Source organism: Nannospalax galili, unplaced genomic scaffold (assembly GCF_000622305.1).
Source record: "Nannospalax galili isolate Female #2095 unplaced genomic scaffold, S.galili_v1.0 scaffold1488, whole genome shotgun sequence".
Taxonomy (NCBI): domain Eukaryota; kingdom Metazoa; phylum Chordata; class Mammalia; order Rodentia; family Spalacidae; genus Nannospalax; species Nannospalax galili.
The window spans coordinates 2,015,163-2,031,901 of record NW_008358859.1 but is presented as its reverse complement, the minus strand read 5'-3'; the positions used below and the strand labels follow the sequence as shown (position 1 = coordinate 2,031,901).

Here is a 16,739-nt window from a genome sequence, read left to right as displayed (position 1 = left end):
CATATATATATATATATATATGGCAAGGACACTGTGGCGTGCTGGAGCCAGCTTGTCCTGGCTTGTGAGATCTGTCTGTTAAGGTTTGAAGATTGCTAAATGCTAGAGGATACCCCACTTGCATACCCCTCCAAGCTCCCAGTCAGCAGCATGGAAATTTGTAACCCCCAAACTAGGAATTCCTTTTTGATTCTCCTGGAGCTCCAAAGGTCGGGCATTTACCAGCACGCCCCTTCTCTACAGGACAAACTTGCTGTCATCTCCATCTGCCTCAGAAGCAGAGAGGCAGGTGCTTGTCTTCTTGAAAGAGGCCGCCGTCATCCCAAACAGCAGCAGAATTCGAACATCGTTTCTGGAGCTGGGAAAGCACCATCCGTTTCTGGCAGCAGAACGATCTTTTATCTAATTAAGCTCGACTCAGGCTAATGTTGTGAGCCTGAGTTCTCTGATCAGACACCAGTGGCTGGCGGCTGAGTTGCATGCTGGGGCGGCCTGGGAAGCTGGCCCGGAATGTTAAAAATACCGTGGCTCACATACAGTCTGCATGTGGAGGGGCATCCCAGAAAGAGGACTGGCCTGGCACTTAGAAATCAGGGCTCCTCTGCCAAGTCACTGGGCATTCCTAGATAAGTGGGGGACCTCACTGGGTGACGGTTTTCTTCTTTAAAGCAAAGGGCTGAACAGCTGGATTCTGAGGCACCCTGGGTACTGCAAACAATGCTAAAATTCTCCCCAAATAAAGAGGGGATGCTTTCTTGACCTGGTGTTTGCATATATGGGGTGGATTGAGGGTTGTGGCTTTGACTAGGTGGGGGTACTCTACCCGAAGTCCAGAGCCTGGTAGGATCCCAGCAATTGGGGGTCATGTAAATGACAGTGATAAGAAATGGCAGTGGACCCCAAGGAGGCTAGACTCTCCCTCTGCAGCCTTGCACCCAGGCTATTGTGCTTCTTAACTTTCAGGGTGACAGCTTTGGCTGAAGAGGCACCAGGCCAGATCTCTCTTCCTCACCAAGCTGCTGCTAAAAGCAGCTGTTTCTAGGAAGCAGGAATCACAGAGCCTGGAGCAGCACCAGCACAGGGGGCTCCTGTTCTGTCAAGAGGGGTGGGGATGGGGACCTCCCCGTTCCCCCTGGACCAACGGAAGTGACTGCTGTGATGTGCCCCGAGGGGCAGCTGGCGTGGAGATGCTGTGACAAAGTGGCAGACTATGGCTGCTTCATGGATACCCTGTGTGCCAGGGGGATGGTGGACGGAGAACACTGACGGCATTTCACAATCCTGGCTGAATGAGGGCGAGAGCTGCTCCAGGGACACTCATAGGGTGACTTGGGTAGGAACATGGTGAGAAGGGACCCAGGCCTGGCCAAGGGTTTCAGCTGTGACTGTAGGAAAGCAGGGCTTGGCAGGGGAAGAGTGAGGCGCTCTGGAGACAGTCAGAGAGGATGATGCAGGGTCCCAGTTCCGTGGGGGTTATGGTCCAGAGTAGTAACAACAGGCCCTAGGGTCTGGGGGTTATGGTCCAGGGTAGTAACAACAGACCCTAGGGTCTGGGGGTTATGGTCCAGGGTAGTAACTAACAACAGACCCCTGAAGACAACAGCAGCCATAGTTATCACCAGCAGCTTGCCTGTGTCCCACCCTGTGAGGTGCTTTAAAGCATCTTTGAACCTTTCCCGTTAACTGCATTGCACCATTCTGTGAGCAAAGACACAAGGCTCAGATTTGGAGTTAATTATCCTGAAGCGACATAGCTCTTTGTGCTTCCAGAAGCGAGGTTAGAACTCAGCTCAGCGTGACTACCAAGGCCCTCTCCTTTGACTGTAGGTGGCTTGGAGCAGCCTGGAGAGGAGGGGATCCACCTTCCCCTGGCCCCTTTGAGAGGGCTTGCCCATGTTACCAAAAAAGTGTCTGGCCCAGGGTTAGGGACTTGAGAACTATATAGACCTGGTACTATTCCAAGTGAGCTGATGCTGACTTACAACAAAGTCTGCAGTCTATAAACAGATGTGTTTTATCTCCTTCATTTAGGCCTCAGAGAACAGTGTGGCCTACAATTTGCCAGCCCAGCACTCGGGAGAAAGTACTACCTGTAAGGGGTAGAGTTAACCTTCAGTAAAGCAAGATAGGACTTCTCCACCTCTACCTCACTTCCGCCTCCCTAAGGATCAAGGATGGGGTGAAAATGATGTCTGAGTCTTCTGCCCCACTTGTGGGTAGAGTTCCACAATGTGGAAATGTGCCCTGGCTCCTGCACATTTCCAGTGTGCAGGACCCAGGGCAGTGGGCAGCTCGGTCTAGGGGTAGCTCCTGGGTCTTGCCTCTGGCTCTGGGGCCTGGTCCTCTGGTGCCTGCGCAGCAGGAAGCAGTAGGGAGGTGTCTCCTCCCCAGGGTGGTTCAAGCCTCTCTTTATTCTGTATTCCAGTCCTGAACTACATCCAGCAAAATGCAGGCTCTCACCTGCCCTCAGGGAGAGAGGGGAGCTTTGGGATGAGAGAGGTGGAGCCTTCCAGCAGTTGGAGAACAGCTGAGGTAAGGATAGCTCCCAGAGCCAAGCCAAAGTCCCCTCCGCCCCTTATTGTCCAGCCAGGCTGCTGTGTCCACAGAGCTTCATAGCCTGGCCCAATCTCCTGACTCAGAACTCTGACACCCTCTGGGGCCATTGAATGTACCCTGATGGCTAGCCTGGGCTCAGGTCAGGCACATTCACAACTCAGTTATCATATCACACAGGACAGACCACTGTGGGCTCCTGGGGGCACTAGCCTAGACAGGGGAGCAGTCAGAGCTATAGTGAGTCCCAGAACCATGCTCCTCTCAATGGAAAGGGGCCCAGTGGGAGCTCATTTCTTCCCAACTGACAGTGTAGTGTTAGAAGTCAGTCTCTAAATTAAGAAATCTGTTAGCAATTCAAGATCAGCAAATATTTCTACCCTGGATTTCCTCTCAATCCTCCAAGCTAACCACACAGAGATTACTGCCTCGTGTTGTCCCTGGTATAAGCCTCTCAGGGTACCCCAGAGATGCCTAGAGACCTTAGCTGTGTTCACATTAAAGCTAGTTCAAACCACATTTCTAAAGGGCAAACCTTCTCCAGAAGGGGAGGGCTGTCAGAGGGGAAAGGGAGGATAAAGGAGACCACCCTTTGCTGTCTGCTGGTTCTGACTCAGATATTCCCAGTCAGCTGTGCGTGTGTGGGAGGAGCCCTAGGGGACATAAGCAGACGTGACACCCCTCCTCCCCCACCCGCCTAGCCTGCCTTGGACGTCATGCTCCCCCACACACCTATCCAGCAAGTGGGATGCGACATTGGATGGTAAAATGTCATGTTGATTGACAGAAGCCTGACAGGAGTATGCTCAATTCTGTGATGGGAGTGTGGGGCCTGGAGACTGTGTCATCGGTATTGACATATGAAAGAGGCCAGTTTGCAGGGAGACCCTTCCTTATCTGCACTTCATCTAACAGCCTGCTCCAGAAAAGCTAGCACTCTCCAAACAGGGGAGGTGGGTGCTCTGTAAATGCAAATGTCTTACAAAAGTCATAGCCTTGTGGCAAGTACTTTTGGGCTTACTAGCCCACTCTTCTTCTTGGGAGTACATTTCTCTTATAAATAAACCCTCTTTTTCCAAGACCCTTGGTATATTTTCCCTCTTTCTGAAGCCTACGCCCCCTTCTACTGTGCAGGCCCTTTCCATTTCTCAGAAAAATAGAAATGAAATGTACTGTCTTTTCTTTCAAAGCAAGTTTACCTTTAACAATGTAAATTAAGAGGCCTCAAGAATTAACCACAATCTTTATCTCCAGGTTGCTCTTTCCAGTAGGGGTCCTGTCCTCTCAGAGGACACAAGTCCTGGACTCACAAGCTAACATTTATGTAAGGTTCGGTGTGTGTTCAAAGTTGTACCCTGTGTTCAGTAAGCCTTCCGCTTATCACCTACAACATTTGGGGTTTTTTTCTTTCTAACACCCTTGTTATAGAATGGATACCTTAACGCTGTGTGTTCCTGAGCATGTCAATTGGAACTTGTAGCACTGTAGTTTGTCATGTCAGGGTCCCCACACTTTACTTTTGTGACTCTGGCTATGTGCTGGTACCCCTAAATTTGAAATATTCTTACTAGAATGTCTCTTTCCCTTTAAATTAGCCAATCGGGTTCAGATCGTGCAGTTAAACCTCACTAATAGGGACAGCCAGGCTCTGTCATTAGGTATCAAGGGAGAGGTCATCTTAACAAAGTGTGCTTGTCGGATCCAAGACTGCTTGACACCTTTCTGCAGAAGTCAAACTTTGTGCCTTGCCAAAATGCTTTGGATTATGTGGCCATTCTCTTGGGACCCCAGACCTGTTTCTAACACCCCATTGCTGAACCTGCCTGCTTTCTTGCTTTCTAACTCGAAAGACATGGTTTTCTCTCTTCCTCTCTTCCCTTCCTCCTCCTCTTCCTCTCCTCCCTTCCTCCTCCTGGTAGCAGATTTACAGATTGCCTCCAGGATTTACAGATTACCTGTCCTGCTGTATTCTCTCAAACTCTAATAAAATACTCCTTGATCTTCTTTCTGAGTCATTTAAAATATTTTTATTACTATTTTTTATTTTATGTGTATGAGTGCATTGCCTGCATGTGTATAAGTGCACTGGTGTCGTGCAATGCCCGCAGAAGTCAGAAGAGGGCATTGCAACCCCTGGAAATGGAGTTACAGATGGTTGTTAGCCACCATGTGGGTGCTGGGAACTGAACCTGGGTCTCATCCTCTGCAAGACCAGCCAGTGCTCTTAGCCGCTGAGCCATTTCTCCAGCCTGGAGTCAGTTTTTACATTATTTTATTGAGAATAGGAGCCCATAAAAGGGAACCTCAGATTCCTCAGTTAACAGTTCCATTCACCTGGTCAAAGCTTCCAGAACAGGAAGAAGTCATCCCCAAGGGGAAACCTAGTTGGTCACTGACCTATGGGAATCAGTCAAGGGGATCGACCATGAGGCTTTCCAGAGGGAAATGTGTTCCTGGTCTTGATGGGCTGTGAACTCACACCCTTACTTCAACCCCCAACTGGTAAGTATGTACTCGATTGTCTCTGTATTTAAACTTGCCTTCAAACACAAAGACTTGTACGAAATGGAAACAAGATGGGTTGCTGCAGAGATGGGTGTCCAGGTGCTTGTGAGATCCACTCTGCATTTCTAGACATCATAAAGCGGTGAGGAGGGGCACAGAGTGGTTTGCCTGGAAAGGAGTGTCAGGAAGCTCTGAGCAGCACCTGTCAGCTGAGCTGAGGCCTGCATCTTAACCACAGTAGAGGATCCAGGCCATCCTCCAGGCAGAGAGAGGGACACATGTGGCCCTAGGGCACCCGGCAGCCAGACTGGGAGCCAAGGACCCCGACCTGGGCAGAGATGAGTTAGGTGCTGCAGGTCCATGAGAGGTCACAGAAGGGCACGGCTGATGTTTTATGTTGCTGACTGGGGTGTGAGAAAGATGGTAATCTGATTTGGAATTTAAGTGGCTATCCCAGTGCATTGTGGGGGATGGACCACCTGCAAAGAAGAGTCCCTGGCCTGGTCACAGAGACAGCCAGGGTCTGTAGAAAAGAGAGGAGGGAGGATCTGGGTTCACATTTCTGAGCAGGGAGGGGAGTGAGGGAAAGGGGGGGGGCTGGAGAAGCCTGGCTAGAGCCCCTGGGAGCAGTGGTTCTTGTTGGAGGTGAAGTGCTCCTGAGCTCCTGCAGGAAGGCTGCTTGGAAGGCAGCTGGATATGAATTCTGAGACTGACCAGTGAGGTCAGGGCCCAGGTTTGAATGTAAGCATCACTGGCCTAAAACCGGCATGTGAGCCCTGAGACTGAAGGATGTGATCCCACAAGGACGTGAGGACAAGCCCAGCGTCATTCCAGCAGGGGTCAAAGAAAAAGAGATGGCACAGGGGTTCGGGGGCTGAGATCCTGGGAACACCTGTACAGCAGAGAACATTCCAGAAAGAGATCAGCCAACCTTGAGATGCTGCTGGGACATCAGAAGGTGAGGTTGGCAAGGTGACTTTGGTTTAGCCTGGCAGGTGCTCTTGGAAAGCTGGAAGGAGCTGGTAAGGGCAGAAGAGAGGCGGGCACGGTGGCACCACGTCAGGCTGGACCCCCCCCATCAGTGCATCTGACAGGACCACTTGGGCTGCCTTCGCTCTGGCTGGTGGAGAAAGGGTAACCCTGTCAGTATTCCACAGCATCAAGGTAACCAGTACTTATGCATATCTGTGCACAGCTGTGCATGCTCATGAGGATGTGTGTAAAACCCGTGCACACCTGCGGACACATGTATATACCTGTGTATACTTGTGAGCACTTATAAATATTTGTGTGTACCCATGATCACACATGCACACTTATGCATCTGTATACATGCACAACCATGGATACTTATGCATACTTGTGAACATGTGTACATACATGTGTATACCTGTGCACATCTGTGATCATATATGCATATATGTGCATGCCTGTGCACACTTATGAATATTTATATAGACCCATGCACACCCAAGAACACGTGCTACTTGTGCACACCTTTGAACATGTATATACCTGTATACACTTACAATTTCACGTGCATACCTGTGCATTCCTGTGCATACCTGTGTTTACATGTGTATACCCATGCACACTCATGCATGCCTGTGAACACCTGTGTATACCTGCATACACTACAGTACCAGATGTGTGTTCCACCCCTAGGAGTGGACATTATATCCAATCAAAAATTTGCTGGTTGTACATACACTAGACGCTCCAGTATTGCACCAGCAGGAACATCCTGTTGGTATGTTGGTAAGTGTGACATGCAGGGTCCATCATTGAGCAGAATTATAGGGGACTGTTCTCCCCCAGTCATCTGTGTGTTGCCTTTGGCACCATGAAAGCCACCCATCCAGTGGCAGGGAGTTTCCAGCTTAGTTCAAGCTTGATTTCTCCCTCTCCCCCGCTCACATCATGCAGTGTCTTCAGCAATAATGTTTTCCCGTCCACTTCTGGTGTACAAGCAACATTATTGACAATGGCCTTTGTTGTTTTGGGGACCTCTAGTGTCCCTTGGGCCAACAGCTCATAGGGGGCAGCCCACCTCTGGCACTGGAATTTTCATTATATATAGCCATGTACATCCATAAACACTGGTGCACACCTGTGCATACTTGTGAGCACCTGTATATACATGTGTATACCTATGCACGCTTGTGAATATCTGTGTGTGCCCATGCACACCTGTGCATATGCATTCCTTCATGCACCTGTGTATACCTGTGCACACCTGCACACACCTGCTAGCTAAAGACCACTTGCTACAGGTCTGGGGCATGTAACATGTCTCATCTCACATCTGGGAGACAGTGGAAGGCTAAGCAGTGAAAGAAGTGATGAGGCCTGACCGTGGGAAATCCTTGTTCAAGCAAGTCTCCGACTTCCCACAAAGGACGGTGTCACCGCTGGGCACAGCTAGAGACCCCAGTGAGCTGCTGACAGTCACATGTGGAGCATGTCACACCTGCCTCAGATTCTATCAAATCACATCTGAATTTCATTCTCGGCCCTTTGAGCTCCTTCAGAGGCGACACAGGAAGTGTTTCCTTGAGGCAAACTTTTGTCTTTTGCTTTGGGAAGCAGAGTTTCCCCTTTGCTCCAAAGAAGATTAGGATATTAAGGACAGGATGTCAGCTCAAGATTACATGCACAGGATAATTAGACAAAAGCCTGTATTATAAGCCATCTAGCCGGGAAATTAAGCCGCTTTGGCATTTCTCCTCGTCTTTGAAGGGTATTCTGTAAAGGGGAGTGCAAATTGTTTGGCTTGATAGATAAAGATAGTAACCAAACTGTAGAGCTCATTGTTCTGCCTTTATATTAAAAGCAATTGCTTAGCCAGGCTGACACCATGCACTGTGGAGGCACAAACCCCTCTGCAGACCCAAGGATTAAGAGACTGACAAGCTCTGGATAATAAGACTAATTAATAACTCCCATCTCCGAGGGACCATGGCACAGGCAGCTCCATCCTGCCCCTGTGTTCCAGCTAGTGTGAGCCCAGTCCTTTTATGGCTAACGGACAAAGAAGGGTTTTCAGGCCAGGCTAGGGGCCATTATACTTCTGTCACAGTGGGACAGGTAGCAGAGGAGGCCTGGTGTAGGGGAGAATAGGAGACTGACTGCCAGAATGCAAAGGTTTCAACTTACATAACCATAGGACAAATTCCTGCCCAAGACTAGAACAAACCAGACCTTGGGGTGTGTAGTCACATGACTGCATCTAACAGACCTCAAATTTCACCAATTGAAAGATGGTTTCTTAGGGACCACCCCCACTACCACCCACCTACCCAGTCTGCTGGAGTAAAAGCCACGGGCAGTGGTCCTAGCTGGGTGGTAACATCTAACAGCCTGTCAAGCATGACTCTAAGACTTTTGTGGGTCTGACCTCTGTCCACCCATCTTTACAGTGGAAATTTAATGCTTTATCAAAAAATAAAGGAAGGAAGGAAGGAGAGAGAGAGAGAGAGAGAGAGAGAGAGAGAGAGGAGAAATTCAATTCACGGGGTCAGAGTCCTAGGCTCCCAAGGGAGGGACTGAGTTCAAACCAGGTTGGTCCCAAGCCCTGATCCTGGTCGACTGTCCTAGCCCCAGTACCTGCCTTGCCCACTAGGTGGAAGCAGAGGGTCCCAGGACGCCACAGGGCTCTGGCCAGCAATCTTGGCCCAGTGCAACCTGCTAGGTGAAGGCTAGGCCAGCCACTGCACCTGAGCACTGCAGACTCCTAGGCTCTGCTCCCCTAAACAATGGGACCTGTGGAAAAATCCACCCAGACATCCTCTTGTCCCCTGTTCTTAGAGGAAGAGGAAGTAAGGGATCAGGATAAAGGAATCTTCTGGAAAATGCCCAGTGACATTCCTCAGAGAGGATAATAGCTGGTTTGGGGGGGGGGTTGCCATATTTTCTGGAAGCTTTAGGTGGGTAGAGCCGTGGCCTTGGCATCGTAAATCGCAATCAAGCAAAGACATCTAAGGAAATACTACCCGCTCCGCCGCGCAGCCTTGGCCAGGGTCCTGAAATCTTAATGGAATTGAGCAATTTTTTTGCATAGCGCCGTAAATTCTTGGTGTCTACCTAATCTCCCGATCACGTTATTCAAGGGACATTAAATGGAGAAAGATGGGGACGCTGCTAGTTAGAATAAAGCAGACACAAGAAGGCGGCTCAGGAGAGATCTGCCTGCTGGTACCTTCCTTCCTCTCCTCTGCCGCCAAACTTGCCCCTTTGCCAGCCGCCCTGTGCAAGTTTCCTGACGTGTTTCCCCAAGTGAGACTTTCAGATGGACCATCTACTTGGCTTTGGTTTAATTATGCCTGGTCTGTATGCTTCAAGGCTCAGAGGATCCCATCCCCCCTTCAGCCCCAGTCTCTCCTTCCTCTCCTGCAGCGGCTCCTTCCCAGGGTATCATGGACCTTCCCTCACCCATACCCCACCCCTGAGTCACCAGCACTGGCCCTCCCTCTTTCCTGCAGTGTATCCTCTGGCCCAAAGGCCCTTGCTCTTCCTGTAGACCTGACCCTTCTTCCTAAGCAGTGACCATCAGCTGGAGGTTCTGTGAGGAGAGCTAATATCTGGTTTGGGACCAACGCTCTTCCAGCATGTCAAACTGTCACAAAGGCCAGTCTAAGCCCAGGCCTGGAGTGATCCCAGCTTCATTTCTACATAGTAATAATAACAATGCAACAGCCTGTGAAGACCACAAAGAGCTCAGAAGCACAAGGCCCATGAAGACTGCAGCTACTGTTATTATTAATGATGATGATATTGATAACAACGATGACTCCTACCAACATGGACTGCCCTAGAGGAGTTTCAACTGAAGCATCTTTATTCTCTGTTTTAGAAACAGGGTATTGCTATGCTGCCCAGACTGGTCAATAACATGTTCTCAGCCTCCCGTGTGGACTACAGGATCCCAGCTCTCTAAGTGGTTTTGTACTGGCACCTTGCCTAGGCGCCCCCTCTCCTGCTCTCTGAGTCTGAAGCAGAGGTGGTAAATACCAGGACTTTCCCAACAGTCTCCTTCAAACCTCCTGGCTGGTTTACCGAACTGGTCCTTCCTTAGGCCTCTTTCCAGACAATGCTGGCTCACATGTGTTGAGCTGAGACTGTTGAGCCATGTCAGCCCCACTAACCTCTGGGCACCTGCCCATACCCGCCTTATGTCGGAAGAGCTCAGAAAGACATCCTTCTCACCCTGTCTCCGCCAACTTTCAGCTCTGGGCTCAATTCCTCCTGTGACCTCCAGGAAGCTTTTCTAGACCACTCAGCCCGTGGCTGTTTCCTCAGAATTCATTGTGTGGACCAGCCTGAGGTGTTGCCCTAGGCATGTAAATTTGAAGTGAGGTTCATGCTGAGGGCCGTTTGCTGCAGGGTCAGCCATTCCTGCCCCTGTGCTGCCTAGGAGCTGGCTTGTGCCCTGCCGAGGCACATGCATCTTGGAGAGTGCTCTACATGGTCAGCTTGCATGGTCAGCTTGGGTGTGACAGGCAGAGGTATGGCCTGAAGAGGTCGGTGTCTTGGTTTCTTTTCCTGTTGTTGTTGATAAGACAACCCAACAAAAGCAACCCAAGGGAGAAAGGTTTCATTTCAGTTCACAGTTCACGGCTGGTCACGTCGCATCCGCGGTCAAGAAGCAGAAAGCAATAAATGCTTGTGCTCAGCTAGCCCTTCTCCATTTTACATTCCTGGGGAATGGGATCACCCACTTTTAGTGTGGATCTTCCTACCTCAATTACCCCAGTCAGCGCAATCCCTCACAGGCATGCCCAGGAGCTAAGATGAATTCCTCATGGGTGTGCCGGGAGGTTTGTCTCCTACACGACTCCTGTCAAGTTGACCTCACTGATTATTAGAGTCAGCATCCCTTCCCAACCTCACCAGGATATAAAGAACTCGGGACATGGTGGGGACTGAGCATATGGCCAGAGACTGTCAGATTCTCTTGATTCTTGGCTTCAGGTCTGACCTCTGTGAGGCAGCATGTATAGGGTCTGTGAGCCATCTCCTTTTCATTTCTGTCACTGTATCCATGTGACCCTAGAATGTGATCACTACGCCCTCCAAGCCCCCTAAGGACATGGGTCATGTCTGTTTCAAGCCTGACCCAGGCTCAGCCCTTCCTGCCCAATGCTATTTGGGAACCCTTATTTTCCCTGACCCTCAGTTTCTTCCATGTACACTGGGAAAAAGTCACCCCAGTCTTGACTCCACATCCTCACACCCCAGGGCAGCTTTGGGAACCAAAACACTGCAGGGCATGGCGTTTCTAAGTACCAAGTAGCTGTTCATGGTTGGGGCTGTGGTCTCCATGAGCTTCAAGCAAGGACAAGCTTGGCAGGTTGGACCTCTGTTCCAGCCCATCCTAAGCAGCACCACACCCTCTGCTCAATTACCGAGGAGACAGGTGTGTTAAAGCCACCGGGACTGGGTGAACTCTACTCTCATGATACTCAAAGGGTCCAGCTGCTCAGAACTTTTCCCTCCTTGCTTAACTGGGCACAGAGTCCAGGGACCCCTGAGACCCATGCCTGCTGTTGGTGGCAGCGGTATTTGTGATGGTTCAGATGGGAAATGTCCTGAAAGCCCATGCACTAAAGACTAGGTCCCCTGTCTGTGACACCATGAAAAGGTGGTGCCCAGTAAGAGGAAGCAGGGTTACTCTGGATGTGTATGTCAGGACCTGGCCCCTCCTACCTCTGTCTCTGTCTCTGTCTCTCTCTCTCTGCTTACCAGCTGAGATATACAGCTTCACTTCACAGTACCCTTTAAACCATGATGTCCAGTGCCACCACAGACCAAACTGACAGGGTCTAGCAACCATCGACTGGAAACCTCTAAAACCATGAGCCAAAAATACATCTTTCTTCCTTATAAGACGATTCCTCAGGTATTTTGTCACCACTTTCCTGAATTCACTATTTGTAGGGGGCTCGGGGTTTTAGAGGCTTGTAGACATTTTCTCTGGATACTTTAATGGACCTGGGAAAAGGTGTCCAGTGCTCTGTCTCCCATATGTCTCATCTAGAGAAAGGGGTGACAATGGAGCCCCATGAAGAAGCAGAGAGGACAGTCGTGGCTGACCTTCATTCTGTCCTCCCAGTGACTGGGTGACTGCTCACTTCTGCCTGGTGACATGGGATATGTGACTGGCCAGAAAGCAGTGTTCAGCAGTGGTCAGTCCCATGGACACAGCTGCTGGTGTTCAGGGTGGACCGGGTAGGATTAGAACCCAGCTCTTTGGAATCAGAACCCAATGCTGCTCCTCAATCTTGAAGTTGAAATGCCAGCTCTCAATCAGCGAATCAACAGCTCCCCTCCCTGTGCTGGGGGTCTCCCCCTGAGCCCCAGGGTCCCTCCTTCCCAAAGGCTTCTGTGTTGCAGGGCTGGGCTAGGCTGAGCCGGGCTAGGAAGAATCCCAGCGGCCTCTGCCCCACAGGCTGGAATGAGCCGTTAAGCAGCCCTAACCACCACGGCAGCCTTGTGGAGACACACTCCCTGCCTTACTGCACAGAAAACATTCATTAAATGTTTTAGAGGACAATGGCACAGAGAAAAGCACTCATTAGAATCAGAAATAGTTTGCAAATAAACCAGTGGAGTGTGCCGGGAAGCATGGCCCAAAACAGGCTTGTTTTGTGGGAGGGATTTGTTCAAAGGGTTGAACAGCAGAGACCAGGGAGCTGAGATCTGAGGGCTCAGATGGGGCAACCCCTTTCCATGTCACTCTGCTTCATCCTTTGGTACTGCCTCTGGCCCTGGCAAGGCTCATCATGCCTGGAAACTGCAATCACAGCCATGTCAGGCACTGGGAGCAGTGGCTTGCAGGGTGCAGTGACTGGAGCATCCATGTCCTGCCCCCTAGTTGGCTGCTGTGTGAGTCCATGCCTGATCCTGTTTTCTCTGGACCTGGGTGGCCCATCTAGAAAATGTAGTAGTGAGTTCATTGCAGTCTGGGGCCCTGATGGCTGGAGCCCTGATGGCTGTGGCATGGGAGCCCCTGGTGAGGCTGAGGGTGTGAGAAAAGGCAGAGTGTGGTACCTGCAGAAGGCCTTCTGCACATCACAGTGGGTAGGTATCTGGGGCCTCGGGGCCTGGTCAGCTGGAGGAATGAGGAGCGGATGCATCTGAGCTCCAAGTGGTGTGCAGTCTGGGATGCTGTCCTGGGCATGAGTGGCCTACCATGAGCTGTTTAGTGGCTCCTGTGGCCTTGACAACAGCCTTGTACACCTGTGGCCTAGCCAGATGTCAGTGTCTACATCCTGGGCCTGCTTGCTTGTTTATGTCTTAGATTGAACTCTAGTGGAATCCTCATTAGCAGTGGAGCAGGAGGGAGGGAGGGAGGGAGGGAGGGAGAGAGAGAGAGTGCAAACGGCACACACAGAGGGACAGAGAGACACATTCTCCCCAGAAGAAAGCAAGACGGCTCAGAAACTCTAATGCTGATGACGTGGCCTTACTTGACAGCTTCTCGTCCTAGCTCTCATGAGGGCACCACCCTGACATCTTCATGCCCACCAACCTCTTCCTCTCGCTATTGGTGTCAGAGTCAAACGTGGGCCAAGCTCTATCTGGGCCAGTGTCTCACAGTATCTTCCTTAATATCAGAGAAATTAAACCTGACCAGGATGCTATAGTCTTGGTGTTGTAATTAGCACCGGAGCAAATCACCCTGAGCAGCATTGGCTGCTGTTGAGCGCCTGGCTCTGAGCAGGCAGGATGTGCCTTGTGCTAATTGCTTTGGCCTAAGCTCCTTAATTTCCTGTGGTTCAGCCTTGCTGGGGTGGGGAATCCCCTACCTGGGAACTGTCTTGTTGCGAGATCACAGAGCAGAAGCAAGACTGGTGTGTGAGGTGAGGGTGAGGGTGATGAGCCCTCCTCATGTGGGATAAGATGAAGAAGCCCCAAGGCATTCATGAAGAAAGCTGATCCTGCCATGCTGGATAGAATCCAGCTTCCTGCTAACTGGACAGCGACAAACCAGATGCATGCACATGAATCAGCCCAGGTGTGTCCGCAGCACCCAGAAACCAGGAAATGAAAGCAAGAGACTGGGACAAGTCCCCTGCCCCCCGCAGGAGTCATCAGAATGCAGCCATGGAGAAATGAGCTCGGCTCTCACACCACCCAATGGTGTCTGATTCCAGCAAAGGAAATTTAGTGGAATGAAAAAGCCAAAGGAGCGTGGGGGAATGAGGGGAGGCAGTGGAGGCAGGCAGAGCGGGCCTGAGGAGGGGCCATTCCCAAGTGCAGGTACCAGGACTACCGGCAGCAAGCCAGCATGCGAGGAGCTGTTCTGGCAGGATTCTTAGCCTGGCAGGACAGAGAAGGCATGCCAAAGATGCATTCTGACCAGGGGCATGCATACCAAAAGAAAGAGGCAGAGCCAGGCCCCAGGAGTTGGCAGCCCAGGAAGAAATCCCCCAAACTGAAGGCTGCCTGGGATAAGTAAGGCTTATGGAAGCCAGCAGCTGAGAAAGGGACACACTGGTGCACACTAACCTGGCCAGAGTGCTGCCCTTAAGGTGGAGTCCCACACTCCACTACCACTTCCGTAGTGAGAAAACTCTCTGCCTAGCTTAATTACTTCTGGGAACATTCCTATTAGCAAGATTCTGAAGCAGCATGCATGACCATGTAAAACACCCTCACAAGGACACATCACTGAGAAATTAGAAAACCAGACACTTGTACATCAACCTACGGGGGACACTGAGTGCCAGGACAAGTGAGCAACAGTGGAGCCTGGTGTTGTGAAATGTCTTTGCAGATCAGCGTATCCTTTGATAGACCAGGGTGTCATTTAATAATGAACACGCCAAACCACAGGCAATTATTCCTGGGAACTGAGGGAGAACAGAAAGGCCTGGTGGCTGCAGCTGCGGGCCCAGGATAGAGGCCTTGACCAGGCTGATCTTCAGCCTCCCTATCCAGATGGCTTTGAGCCTCACAGACACCTTCCAGCCAATCTTCCCTGGGAACAGCGACTTCCTGTACCCAGCAGTCTTTGAGGTTCTTTTCTGTCTGTACACATGCTATGGTGCTGGGGACTTGCTTTTCCCTCTGTCAGTTCCCTCCCAATCATGCCCCTCAGGTCAAGAACATCCCTGAGCCACCAAGACCCAGGTGCTTTCCAGCTGGAACAGAAGTGGACACAGACAGTAGGATGACCGCAGAAAGCCAGGTAGCAACTCCTGGGCAGAGGTAGTAGGAAGAGTTTGGGGTGGGATGCTGCCAAGCCGTTGGGATAGGTTCTACAAAGATCAGTGAAAATCAGAGGACATGCTTGGAAAGGGGCTCAATTCCAGTCCCAGTGGATAGATCCTCTTCCCTTCAATCCATATAGCAGCCCTGTCTCCCGGGTTTCCTTCAGTAAACCAGAGGCTATGTGGCCTCCACAAATACCTTATCTGTGCTTGCACCACGGACAGAGGCTTCCTAGTACCATGGACAGAAGCTGCCTGTCTAGCACCACGGACAGAGGCTGTTTCCCACCATAGCCAGAGGCTCCCAGCACCATAGGCAGCCGCTGCCTAGCGCCAAGGACAGAGGCTTCCAAGCACCATGGACAGAGGCTGTCTGCCTGGTACTGTGGGTAGAGGGCCACCCTCCACAGGATGTGGAGGCAGGCACTCTTATACCATCTTTTTCTCCAAACCCTCTATGGCAGACATCATAAATTGATGGCAGAGCTCCTTCCCAAGGAGCTAGGAGCTCCTCCTCAAGGAGGAACAGACATCTCTGTCAATCCTACTGCTCCTGGCATGCCTCTGGAGGCCTGTTTCCCACACATGCCTTGTGGCTAACCAAGAGAGAAAATGAACATGTGACTATTAGCCGACAAGCATCTCACAGTCAGGGACAGGCTTCTCAGCCTTCTTTTCCATTGTAATCAAAAGGAAACCAAAGTACACTGGCACCCTGAAGGATCTATTCTGTTTCTCCCTGGGTGAGCAAGGTCTACACCCATCACCAGCTCTCTCTTTCCTTCCTGGTACTTGACAACCAGACCAGCCACCAAACTGGCCTCAGCACACACAGCTGAAATCTAAGAAAACTCACCGGGGCTCTCAGCCCTGTCACACAAGTCCCACGTCCCCTCAGTGCCCTCCAAGGACCCTTCCCAAGCATCAGCGACGCAGAAAGAATCCAGTCCCAGCCACCTACCTGAAGGAGCCAGTAGCACCTCCTGTGGAAGGTGGGGATGATGGAGGAATGGACATAGCAGCCGTACAAGCACTAGGGAGAGAGGAAAAACGAGAATTCAGTTGGAAAGAGGAAGGAAGGAAGGAGGACAGTGCAACGGAGAAGGAGCAAGAAGACCTGGGCAGACCTGGGGAGACCGAGGCACACAGTAGGCTCCGGCTCTAAGACTCAAGTGCAGGGACAGGATCTAAGATGGACTGTGTGCCATGCCAGCAGGACCATGCATCTGGCAGTGTATGCTGTCAGTGCCCAGAGGCACCTGAGAGTCCAGGACTGCCAAGGGTTAGGGAAATCACAAACGTGCACATTCAGGGATTTGAAATCCTGCCACTCATTGCTAGAACCTAGACTGAGACCCCCGGCTGTGGGAAGGACTGACGGTTACCATGTGGATTAAAACACAACACACATAGACACACAGTCTCTCTCTCTCTCTCTCTCTCTCTCTCTCTCTCTCTCTCTTCTTC

General features: G+C 51.0%; 1 protein-coding gene across 2 annotated transcripts in view; it reads right to left on the bottom strand.

Annotated features, from left to right (window-relative positions):
• The window catches only part of Camta1 (calmodulin binding transcription activator 1), a 912,046-nt gene that overhangs the window by 253,889 nt on the left and 641,418 nt on the right, over nt 1-16,739 (bottom strand). For both annotated transcript variants that reach the window (XM_017795412.2, XM_029558273.1), the window contains one exon: nt 16,234-16,305. In XM_017795412.2, coding sequence (XP_017650901.1) covers nt 16,234-16,305 — 72 coding nt within the window. The remainder of the gene's footprint in view (nt 1-16,233; nt 16,306-16,739) is intronic.